This window comes from Perkinsus marinus, assembly GCF_000006405.1.
Source record: "Perkinsus marinus ATCC 50983 genomic scaffold scf_1104296950436, whole genome shotgun sequence".
NCBI classification, from domain to species: Eukaryota; Perkinsozoa; order Perkinsida; family Perkinsidae; genus Perkinsus; species Perkinsus marinus.
This window is the reverse complement of record NW_003209596.1, coordinates 175,798-188,039: the sequence shown is the minus strand read 5'-3', so window position 1 is coordinate 188,039 and position 12,242 is coordinate 175,798. Positions and strand designations below refer to the sequence as shown.

Genomic DNA, 12,242 nt, shown 5'->3' with positions numbered 1-12,242 from the left:
CAGACACGGGCTCCCCTTTCCACAAAGTCCAACGACTATACCCCGACGGGTACCCAACCCGTTCTTATTATGATAACTAGTGATAGTGAGCGCCTCTCAAATCGGATCGAACCCCATGGAACATGTGCTGTGATCATCAGTTTTATCCGCGAGATCGTATTACCAGACGAAATAGAAAATGACCGCTGCCAGGGATAGATCCGGGGACCTGTGCGAAATCTCGAAATGGCGCGCGCTAAAACAAATGGATAGCTTAGAGACATATAACCACCCGAAGAACTCAATGGATCTTTGCAGTTGAACATAAGCTTTATATCTCAATAAAATGGTTCGTATGGCAGCTGATGTGTCGCAGGACTGGAACCCTGTGGTTCTCAACAAGGGTCGGCCGAAGAACCCAGCGAGCAGGACTGCAGTAAACGACGCCAGGAGGTGATGACCAACTTAGATCCCATGCTGCTCTCTATTTACCCTTGGTCGGTTCAGGACTGGTCAAGACGTTGAAGTGACCGCTAAGTGGCGCGGCGGACAGAACATGAGTACCAAGGAGGGACTTCCCGCCAATGCTGCCAAGCTCGATCAGGACAACGCTGTAGGATAGTGACACGAAGACTGAGGTGTCTCATTGTCTTGTGATTATAGGTGTACAAGCATCCTCATATCAGCACTGAGTTCCGACACGCCCTTCAGCAGGCCAGGTTGGCTAAGAAGATGAGTCAAGCTGATCTAGCTAAGGCAATCAACGAGAAGCCCACCGTCATTAATGAGTACGGGTCCCAACTTGCAACCATTTTCATCTATTATGCTCAGGTATGAGTCTGGCAAGGCAATCCCTAACGGAGCCTAGATGATCCCGCGAACACAATCCTCTGTAGATGGAACAAACCAATGTATGCGGTCGTCGATAGGAGAAAATGAGGGAGACCAGCATAAAAAAACGATGCCGTTCTCCTGGTTGTAACAATCACAAGTGAGTTAAGTAAATGAAATATTGTCAAACGATTACATCCACGACCCCTTCTGTGAGATTGTGTCTGTCTGTTATCAACAATGACTGAAAATGTGACAGTCCGCGTGATAGGAACGAGGACGAATAAAATGAGTGGATTCCCTTATATCAAACCATCCCCATCACGGAACCGAATTCGCCGCTAAGACCCTCGTCACGATAACTGCGGAAAAGAGCAAGTCGCTGTTAAGCGCATTACACAGTACCGACCTGTTGAACGTCCTTGCGCCCATATCCGTACTAGCTGAACTGCGGCTCGTTTTGAACCTCCTCTGGGAGCGGGCGAATTCGCGTTCTCGAACCTGATACCATGCATGGGCTTGTTGATAACACTGGCCAAGCAGGTACTACCTCCGCGAGCATCTCCTCCTGATGGGACCTCAACATCCTTGGCCACCAGATCCAAATGTACGCCTGGAAAATTGAGTCATGATCCGAAACATGGACAGATAGGAACCTTTTACCTGGCAAAATAGTACTAACAAAAAAAGCACCAGAGCCACAAGGGCATGCTTCAGACCATATAGAAGGGCCCTGAAAATGTAAAGCGAATACGTTTGAGAAGAGGGCCTGAACAGATACCTACGCGCCACATGCCAGACCGCAAACGAGACTAGTAGCACTGGTGAGGAACCAGAAGGCTGGTTCGCGAAAGAACATCCAATAGCCACCGGACTTGAGCTCGGCCACGAAACGGGGTAGCATAGGGTAAGGTACCTACTCGTAGGTTGAGAGGAAGATGAGGTATGGTAGGTGATGATGGTCACCTTATTAAATGCCAGACTACGAGCATATGAGGCCGTGACGCTGCAGAGGGCGGACAGACCCGAAAGGCTCATAAAAGTGACGTATATGGGAGCGACAATCATAGCGTATTGCTCCGAACGCTCCAGCCAATCGACAGATGGAACCTACCGAGACGATACTCTCATCACATCTACTTGTATTCAGCATACTACCATTAGCCCAGCAAATGCAATTCCCATGAAGAGAGCACTGGCGATGGCCAACTGCTCAGAATCATGTAAGAGCCTTTCTGACACCCACAACTGTGCAGGCCGCTGAGGTATGCAGTCGTTGGCAAGCTCCATGACTTGCGTCCAACTCCTACCACGTTATCAACCACAACACCAGTAGTTGATACTACCCTACCCGAAACTAAAGTCATCAAGTCGTGGTCTGACTCTGGTGATCGCCGACTGAGTGGCTAGCAGGAAGGACTGGCGCCTGGAATGGAGATGCTATGACTTTTGTGAGATGACGGAAACAGTGGCATGACCTCTCTGAGCCTCCTTCTTCCACCATGCCACTATGCAAGCTGATCGCCTCCGGTGCTGCCTCCCCATTCCGTGTTGGTAGGCTAGAGGGCGTGCCCAGATATCTAGGGAGCTCCCGACCTGATCTTGGTGGCGGCCGCATTGCTAATAACTTCACCACTGCAGAGAAGTAGGACAGACACGGGTGTCACTCCTAGATCCATAAATAGTATCTTCCTGAGTCATCACGACAATGCTATCAGTTGTATGTCTTTACTTTTCCACCGAACTTGTTATCGGTTACTCCGCGCAATGACATGCGTACTGTCTCCAAGGAGAAGGGCGTCACGCCATTGATCATTGCATCTTTTCCCCTTATGTCTCCACTACTCTGCCTGTTGATTATGGCATCTATTAGCGGTAATGACTTGAGTATTGAGGAAGTGGGGAGTGATGTATCACGTATCTCTAGCGGAACAAGAGGTTCCGGAGTTACAATTGGCACCCACCGTGGGGCAGGGAACGTTGCCTTCGAGGATGTGCAACCACCCTGCCCCGTTCCCGACACCATGGTATCGGCTATCATTACTAGGACGGGTCATGGGCAAGACATCGCTGATGACTATGAGGAAGAGGAGAGCCACGACAACGGCACCGAGTCTGATGATGGCCCTGACGAAGATGACAAAGCCTCGGAGAGGGATGATCATGAGAGATATGGGAGCCGTCAGTCTACTCCCCTGTCATCGGATATCTTGCTACCACCGCTAGGTGTGCCGAATCACACTAAGCGCAACTTGGCGGCCATTGATGCGTTGATGGCCGAGGCCGACCCTCGTGCTGGGGATGCGAACTTGTCCTTACCTCGCCTAGAGGGTGCTCTAATGATGAGTACGTACGAGCTCCTAGTCACTATCTTGGGGGTAGGCAAAAACCCTTGGATTTCATCGACGACCTCTCTTATCGGTCGAGATGGCCAAGCTCTTGGCACCAATATCAACAAGTTCAGTGAGAACTGGGATATCGGTTATCTACCTAACTCTCCGTGCTCTAGAAGTGCCAAGCACAGCAAGAAAACCCCACGTCAAGTCGATGCTACCAGCCGATCGAAAAAGTTTGGTGATTTCTGCGACAAACTCGACAGATCTCTCTCAGCTTCTAGGGCTAGCCCGACTGTCGAACTACTCACCTTGGTCTACCTTTTCCCGCTATCTGTTACCTCTGCTCTACGACGTTGCTTGGTTTCGGTGTGCTCGCAGTCGAACTACCTTGCGGCAGCGGGATGGCACAAATGGCATGGCTGTGACCTGACGAAGGCATCCGAACACCAACGTTCTCAGTTCAAGAGTGACTACGTGGAGTATACCACCGTGATCCGCGAATGGATCGAGTTGGTTCGGAAGGCCATCAATGATGAACGGCCGAAGATCTCTATCGCCAAAGTCATGGCGGGTTGGTCATCTATCGTAGCTGTCGAGAATGACACCCTATGTTCTCTCCTCGGGGAAGAGGAAGAGCTATGGACGCTACTTGTGACCAATGGTGGTATCACGTGGCCTCAACGTCGAGACAGACTGCTGAGCGCTATGCTGTCTAACGCATCATGGCGACGCCTCATGACCTTGTGGTGGAGTAAGCTGTCGGTGGCAGGCGACTACGACGCGTTCTACGAAACTGTCATGTGTATGAGAGAGTCAGGACTGGCTCTCCGTGTGCTGCCGAAGGCTGAGTTGTCAGCACTGAAATCGGAAGCGCTTGAGCAGCGAGGAGTGGGACCTGAATTATACTACAGTCCAAGCGGCGACCCTAATGTAGATCCCCATGCTCCTCAAGGCCTAGCCAAGTCGGGTGACACCGACCAGAAGCAACCTGACGGGTCACGAAAGGCCCGTAATAAGAAGAAGCACAAGGTCGCTGATGGCAAATTCTCTCAGGGTAGCGCCAAACCTACCAAGGTTGACGTCAAGAACAACAAGCGTGATCCTAAGAAGGACCTAGCGTTCAAGGAGGGCCGCTGTTTTGACTGCAACGAGAAAGGTCATCGAGCTTCGGAATGTCCGAAGAGAGTGGTGAAGAGCAGTGTCGCTATTGAGAAAGATGGGAGCCCACAGCAAGACCAGTGTGGTGATCCGCAGTGTACATCCCACTTCGTATCTACGGCGGTCGCGGTTTCATATGCCGTGCCGGCGAGTTCAGGGGACGGACATAACAGCATCGCCGGGGAGGTGAGTGGTCAACTACGAGAACATGATCTATTACTTGTGAACCTCTACGATGGTCGAGCAAAATCCAAACCCTTCAGAGCACTACTGGATTCCGGTAGCCAAGTCACTTTGGTAGGGTCGAATCGCTCTTCTACTCCCTGCTCTCATGTTGATCCTTCACGGCCAGATATCACAATCACTGGTGTTGGTGGAACTTGCACAGCGAAACCGGTCTCGCTTCTTATCAAGACGGATCCTTCTGCTGCCACCTTGGAGATCAAGGCCTATCTGGTGAAGAATTTACCAGTGGATGTTGATGTCATCGCCGGGATAGACTGCCTTCGCCTTTTGAAAGCAAAACTTGACTTTGCGAAGACAGATATTGTCTTCTCACCATGCCCGAAGCTGAATAGGTCACATATCCCCCAGGTGGCCTCTTTGGGACTAATCAGTGTTAAGCAAAATGGAGGCGATCAGCTACCGCCTCTACCTGTCGCCAACATTGAGTGCAAGAAACGGCATCCCACTATACGTCACCGAGGGTATCCACTAGCTCCAGAAAAGCGTAGGATCGCGGAGGAGACTCTCCGTGACTATGAGAAGAAGGGCTACATCGAGTTCATCGACAAAGACGGTCCACCTGATCAGTGGATCTCCCCATGCTTTCTGAAGCGCAAGAAAAGCGGCGCGTGGAGGTTGTTGACGGATCTAAGATCTGTCAACAAACGTCTACCGGTTTATTGCTTCCCCGATGAGGCCCATACTGAGCACTTACTAGCTCAGATTCCTCGTTGGGCTACCTCCTTTGCTTCGTTGGATGTGAAGGATGCCTTCTACACGGTACGAGTGTCTCCGCAGTCTTCTGAGCTTCTAGGCGCTACCTTGGGATACCATACCTTCCGGTGGAAGGTTCTTACGCAAGGCCTGTGCACGGCTCCATATTGGTGGAGTCGTCAAATACACTGGATCCTATCTGGTATATCTGAGCTCGATAAGTTCAAGGGACGAGTTGTCGTTCTGACCTTTGTCGACCATATATTGATATGCGGCTGTTCTGTAGAAACTACGAGAGCTGTTCTCGAGATTATCTGTAAGCGTCTGGCGGACTACCATATTCCCATCAGCCCTGAGAAAACTCAACCTCCTACCGACATCATCGGCTTTCTCGGAATGAGACTGTCATCCAATGGGTGGCAACCGGAGCCAGCGGCTGTGGCGGCTCTGGAGTCACTCCCTAGACCTCTCAATAGGCAGCAGCTACAGTCATTGTTGGGGACTATCAACTACCTAAGAGCGGCTTATGGTCAAGGTGAGTTACAAGTGAATCTTGCTCCCTTACAAGATATTCTCGGGAAGAATAAGCCCTACAAATGGACCGACCTGCATGATGCTGCCTTTGATTGGCTGAGATCGGCCTTGCGGCAGCATGTCTTCGCTTTTCAACCGATCGACTCTGAGCTCGAGGAGGGCGAAGGCTTTGTGTTGCAGACAGATGCCAGCGACTGTGGGATATCCTATGTATTGTGGAGAGTACGTTTCGGTGAGTGCCCAGGCGCACTCTCGGATATGGGTGATCTAAACTCTGAGTACTCTGGCCCGACGCCGGACATTTTGGCTGAACATGGTGCTGTGCTTATGGTCGGCAGCCGTCGTCTCCGTGGGCATGAAAAACGTTATGCAACCTTTGACTGTGAAGGTCTCGCCCTGGTAGAGGGTCTCCGCAGAGCGAGGGTGCTGCTGCTAATCCCTACCAAAAGCGGGAGACGAGCGCCTGTCGTTGTTCACTCCGACAGTGCAGTTGCCATTCACAAAGTTCAGGCTGTCCCTGACTACTCCGAGTTCACCCGTAATCAAGTCCGGTATAAACGCTGGTGTCGATGGGTCGAGAGCGTTGTTGATGTGCTCCCATTCGTCAGAATATTTCACTGTCGTGGCTCTGAGAACTGCCTATCGGATATGTTTTCGAGAGTTCTCGCCGAGGCTGATACTGACACTATGGGGGTGTACAGTACAACAGCTGTATTGGTGTCTGATAACTTCGACAATAGCTCACTGTGCTCTGAGGAAGACGACGAGGCTCTCATGAACGACAGCCTTTCAACTGACGATGGCGTGGCCGTGCTCCCTGTTGCGGGTCAAAGACTTGAGGAAGATGTACCTCCTGAGCTTATCGGTCTCGTTAATTCTAATCGAGTACGGAGAGTTGATCCGGACTGGGTCTACCAAGACTCCAAGGGCGGGATCCGAACTTATGTCCCAGAAGGAGATCGCTCGCAAGCCTTGGAAGCAGCGCATGGTGATGGCCATGCTTCCCCTGAAAGGATGCTCCGCGCCATGATGAGCACAGTCTGGTGGCCCAAGATGAGCCCTGACATCGACGCCTACTGCAGCACTTGCGTTGGGTGCGCCAGACACGCTGCGCGTGCCGCTGCTGCCAGCCCGCGGTATGACCTTTTCTCCACTATCCCGGTTGAGGCCAGAAGGTTCTCCTCGGTCGCTATGGATCACTTGGGACCCTTCAATGGTCTCTATGTCTTGGTTGTCGTTGATAAGGTGACAGGCTGGCTTGAAGCGTGCGTGGTCGATGACAAGTCTGCTCAGTCGACTGCCTTGGCCCTTTACGATGTTTGGGTAAGCCGATGGGGGTGGTTTGATTCGATCACCCATGACAATGATGCAGGCTTCTGCTCGGCGACTGTGAAATCTCTCTTTGAACGTCATCAAGTGACGAGGACATTATCACCTCCGTATTGGCCGAGAGGGAACGGTATCGCTGAGGCTGCGGTAAAGGAGATTAAGTATGTCATTCGTCGTTCTGGCGAGGTCATTACCGGTGCGGTCCAGCTGAAGGCTCTCGTCGCAGCTGCCCGACTGCTCCATAATTCTTCTGCTGCAGATGGATGTGGCTATTGTCCTTATGAGATTGTTACAGGAAAGAAGCCTAAAACCTTACTTGAAGTTGTCTACGGTGATAATGATCCGGGTCCGGCGGATCCGGAGAAGATCGAGAACATGCTGAACATCATCGTTGAGCAGAAACGAAGATCTAGAGATCGCAGCCGAGCTGCTGCTATCTCGCGCGCCGAGAAGTGGCGCTCTGGCTCTTACGGCAACGACCTGCACGAGGGCGATTTGGTTTTTGTTGTCCAGCTACGTGGTTATGGTGGCCGGGTGGCCCTAGGCCCCTTCCGTATTGGAAACGTCGATGGCTCCCTCGTCTACCTGCGTGGTGAGGAAGATCCTGTCAGCCGTGGACAGTGCGTCCCCTATTGCCCTGATCCCTGCTATTCTGACGTCGCGGGAGAAGACCACCAGGCCATGAAGGTCGAGTTTAACTCTCTCACTCCAGACATGATGATTATGTTCGAAGTCGAGGAACTTGACGGCCAGGTAAAGTCTCTTGATGTTGGTAGAGTCGTGTCTGAGCCTCTGCGTGACAAGGTCAAGGTTGAACCGTATGCGTCCCCTACTCATCTGTTCTGGTTCCGTAGACAGCCGCGTGAAAGAAGGCTGGTTACGGTTTCTAAGTCCGAAGTGAAGTTCTCAACTTCTGGTACTTTCCTCGAACCGGATGGCAAGCTCAGCTCCGAATCGATAGAGCTGCTCAGCCAGAGAGGATATATACAGTGATAGACATTGTCGTGATGACTCAGCAAGATACTATTTATGGATCTAGGAGTGACAACTACCCCCCGACAGTATGTCGGGTTAGCTGGCAACATTCCTCTACTAGGAAGTTGTTGAGAAGCTCGTTGTGGACCCAGGACATCCTGAGGATACCACCCATATCCCAACACACTAACAGAGCTCTCACCCTCAGCTGGAGGCCGATCTCTTTCCTTAGCAGGCTGGAAGGGAAAACCTCGTCGATCACACGCAGAAGTGAAAGCCGTATGAGCTACATCAAGTAGTGAACGTGAAGTAGCACCAAGAACAACATCATCCATATACGGTTTCCAACAGATACATTTTCGACCAAACTTCTCCGACTCGAGCTTCTTAGAAATGGGAATAGGCAATTTAGCAACCGAAAGTTTGCCTAGACGACACACCGCATCTTGCAAACAAGATGGTGCATGAGGGGCCCCCATACCGGGACCTCTCAGACGAAACACACGAGAGTTCCAAACAATGCAAAAAACATACTTAGCAGCTGGAGCATTAGCGAGCTGATAAAAGGCCATCTTCAAATCACTCAAATACACGTGCTCATAACAACGGAACACGGTGAGAGAGGGTATAGTACTACGGAGAGTATTAGCCTTCGGATCTTCATCTCCTCGACCATTGCCGATGATACCCCTATAATAAATACCATTGATGACGGGACGAACCTTCGTAGACACCGCACTCGGAGCATAAACCGGAAAATGTGGTATAACAGCATCAATCTGAGCAAAATCATCAGATTTGATAGGAATCTCCACCATAGCTCCTTGGTCTTCATATTTACGGAAGACATTATCATAAGCATCAAAATGTCCTTCCTTCTTGAGCTTCTGTACCAACATAGCATCCTTCTTGAAAAGACGAGCCCAGTCTTCTTTCAAGGGACGTGGCAATCTCTTATTAGATAACCATGGAATATCATAAGTATAACGCAGTGCCATTCTAGTACTGCCATCAGAGCAAACATGACGATCTGGTGTAAGACCAACAAATACAGTAGATTGCCCATAACCAACATCACCGAATACCGGAGGCAGAGTGCAAGGAGACTGGTCATCTGAAGGCGAAGGAGAAGAGGTAGCAAGATTGCACTCAGGTGACTGCTCAAGATCATCTTGTGTATTCTTGCTCCCCCAATTCAACATCGTCGCAGATACAAACTTATTAAACCCCTCTACATCATCATGCCCATCAACTATACGGCACAACTGTGTGTCATAAAGCAACTCGGGCATTCCGCAGTCGTCCGGCGACGTAAAATCACAACACGAAGGTGAGGAGTCGTCAGGCAATGGACTCGCACAACCAGAAGATGACGAGTCAACAGGCTGCTCTTCAACTGGAGGATTATCCTGACAAGTCATTATACGAGTAGCACTGTCTGAAATAGCACGGCGGACATCAACTTCAGTCAGAGAGGCTCTCAGTAGTGTTGCATCGCTGCTCACGAATACCAGAAGCGACAAACTTCGCAAAGCATTCATGCCCAAAATCATATTGCAGCTGAGCACAGGAGATACCAAAAGCCAAACACCAGCTTCAGCCCCAGATGGCTGTGGAGTCACAATTGTCACACGAATAGCCTCAGTGAACCGCATGACAGTTGAATCAGCCAAAGTAGCTGATGCAGATATAGCACGAGTCTCACGGATATAAACAGAATTCAGTGAATCACGAACAGACTTGTGGATAAACGATCTACCAGCTCCAGTATCGAGCATAACTGACACTTCTAAATCACCCACATTAACATCATATGACCGCAGTGAGACGTTAGCTTTCAACGGATCATGAGGACCGTCATCCAATCCCTCAATACCAGTAGTACAATTCAAAAACGAAAACCAACTTGCAGCAGGAGCAGTAGGTTCCACTACAGAGAGAAGGGCTGACTTCTTCTTTGAACTACCACCTTGATCTCCATCGGCGGGGACAGCCTTCTCCTCACTCTTAGTGAGATCAGCAGATCTTCTTTCCTGGGACTCAACAACTCGGTCTTGTCTGCAGATATAAGACATATGTCCAGTACCAGAGCAACGCTTACACGATAACTTCCTCGACTTAGCCATACGACAATCAGACAATTTATGACCATAAAAACCACAACCAAGACATCGGAGAGATATATCTGTAGGCATCTCACTATCACAAGCATCAGCAAGATGACCTTCCCGGAAACATCGTCTACAGGCATTGGTGGGTAAGCGCTTAAGATTCACAGAACGAGAATTCACCTTCCCAGTAACACTCTTAACCGAGTCACCATGACCACCAGACTTCGAGACATCTTCCGCAGCACTCGCCAAAGAGTCAAAGGGAATGCGAGTAGCTTCTAAAGCCACTCCAGCAGACTGTGAGCGCTGTTGTACCAATTTAGCGCGAGATACCAAATATGAACGGGCCAACATCAAACTTGTACCTTGTAATTTATACATAAGAGCCAAATCATCATACGGAGAACAAGATTGGGTAATCAGTTTATCCCAAACCTCATCAGTTGACACTGTTGAGCCTACCAGTGAAAGTCCAACACACAACTCGTCAATCCGGTCAGAGAACTCGGAGAAGGGCTGTTGTGGTTTCATCTCCAAACTATGCCATTCTCTTCGAAGGCGCGTGATCTCAATAGCGTCTAAGTAACAGGATAAGAGGGACTTACGAAGCGAATAATACTTGTTTGCAAAGTCAATACCATCATCAGGTTCAACAACCGACTCCGTCGATAACCCCGACTGAGCGACTACTGCATCTAGTCGGGCACGGACAGGATCATCCAGGGAATATAGCAGCATAAAATACGAAACTCGAGATCCAGCTTTTATAGAATTCATACGAAGCAAGCGGTCAAACGATGCCAAATGACCTCTGATGGTAGTACAACATGGGCCACTACCCTTATATCGATGGTTTCCCACAAACACCGGGAAACGAGCAACAGCTAGCTCTGCTCTTGCTTCCTTGCGAGCCAACGCATCAGCAGAGGACCCATATGACCCATTCTTGATAGTGATCGGAGATAGGCCTTGTACAGTGGTCGCAAGCGTCCCAACCTGAGACACCAAGGTAGAAATAACCTGAGCCATACCAATATCAGTCGCAAAGCTACTGTTCACTGGCTCTAAACGAGAGTTTCTCGAAGAATGAGGAACTCGAGGAGCAACACGAGGTGGCAAACGCTGATTATTCCGCCCATTCACCGGTCTACCTCGGCCAGATGAGTCACCCCTTGAAGGATCGTCAGTGGTGTGGGGAGGATCAGGAAGATTATGAGCATGAGAAACATAATCCTGGTTAGAAGCACTAACACGTTCACCAGCTTCAGTCAAACCAGAATTCACCACAGTAGCTACACCTAGCTGGTCATCACCAACACCAGCAACATCAGTTTCATCACCAATCGAAACAAAATCATGACTCTGAGCGATCATACGCTCAGTAACCTCATTACGGCGAAGTCTACGCTGAGCACGCTCAGATTCCATCATAGTATCAGATAAGGCGTCGGTCTCGAAATTCATTCTCGGATGATTGTTGGAGATAGAGAGAGGTTTCCAAGTGATAACCCAACTCCAAGGTAGCTTAGTAGTAGAAGCAGATAATCAAGTAGAGATCCTTGGATCCGAACAAGACAAGAACTTATACTTATCTATAATCAAACCTATGCTACAAGCTAGCACTCGAAGCTACATAGCTCAGTTATAGCCTAAGGATACTCATCACACAATATTAGGAATCATCCTCTTCTTCGCTCGTGGTATTGTGCGCATCGCTCCGTCCGATGGCAACACCAAGGAGAAGGGCGTCACGCCATTGATCATTGCATCTTTTCCCCTTATGTCTCTACTACTCTGCCTGTTGATTATGGCATCTATTAGCGGTAATGACTTGAGTATTGAGGAAGTGGGGAGTGATGTATCACGTATCTCTAGCGGAACAAGAGGTTCCGGAGTTACAACGGGCTCCCCTTCCCACAAAGTCCAACGACTATATCTCGACGGGAACCCAACTCGTTCTTATTATGATAACTAGTGATAGTGAGGGCCTCCCAAGTCGGATCGAATCCCATGGAGCATGATCATCAGTTTTACTCGCGAGATCGGTTCT

The 12,242-nt window shown here is 49.8% G+C and overlaps 4 protein-coding genes across 4 annotated transcripts; 2 read left to right on the top strand and 2 right to left on the bottom strand.

Annotated features, from left to right (window-relative positions):
* Positions 1–325: 325 nt before the first annotated feature.
* Pmar_PMAR018517 (multiprotein bridging factor type 1, putative) lies at positions 326–847 on the top strand (the record flags this gene model as incomplete). The annotated part of the gene is made up of 4 exons (XM_002778032.1): positions 326–432; positions 487–592; positions 643–767; positions 811–847. 4 exons carry the CDS (start codon positions 326–328, stop codon positions 845–847), a joined length of 375 nt encoding a protein of 124 aa, XP_002778078.1.
* A 270-nt stretch (positions 848–1,117) lies between these two features.
* Pmar_PMAR018516 (hypothetical protein) lies at positions 1,118–2,451 on the bottom strand (the record flags this gene model as incomplete). Its single annotated transcript, XM_002778031.1, has 9 exons — positions 2,289–2,451; positions 2,162–2,236; positions 1,969–2,116; positions 1,777–1,920; positions 1,596–1,726; positions 1,474–1,543; positions 1,361–1,423; positions 1,220–1,311; positions 1,118–1,172 (listed from the first exon to the last, which is right to left on the bottom strand). Exons 1-9 carry the CDS (start codon positions 2,426–2,428, stop codon positions 1,118–1,120), a joined length of 918 nt encoding a protein of 305 aa, XP_002778077.1. The 5' UTR covers positions 2,429–2,451.
* A 218-nt stretch (positions 2,452–2,669) lies between these two features.
* Pmar_PMAR018515 (retrovirus polyprotein, putative) lies at positions 2,670–8,099 on the top strand (the record flags this gene model as incomplete). Its single annotated transcript, XM_002778030.1, has 2 exons — positions 2,670–2,715; positions 2,785–8,099. The coding sequence occupies 2 exons, from the start codon at positions 2,670–2,672 to the stop codon at positions 8,097–8,099; spliced, it is 5,361 nt and encodes a 1,786-aa protein (XP_002778076.1).
* Positions 8,100–8,198: 99 nt separating this feature from the next.
* On the bottom strand, positions 8,199–11,656 carry Pmar_PMAR018514 (hypothetical protein; the record flags this gene model as incomplete). Its single annotated transcript, XM_002778029.1, has 4 exons — positions 8,199–8,239; positions 8,284–10,650; positions 11,032–11,188; positions 11,336–11,656. The coding sequence occupies 4 exons, from the start codon at positions 11,654–11,656 to the stop codon at positions 8,199–8,201; spliced, it is 2,886 nt and encodes a 961-aa protein (XP_002778075.1).
* Positions 11,657–12,242: the final 586 nt, after the last annotated feature.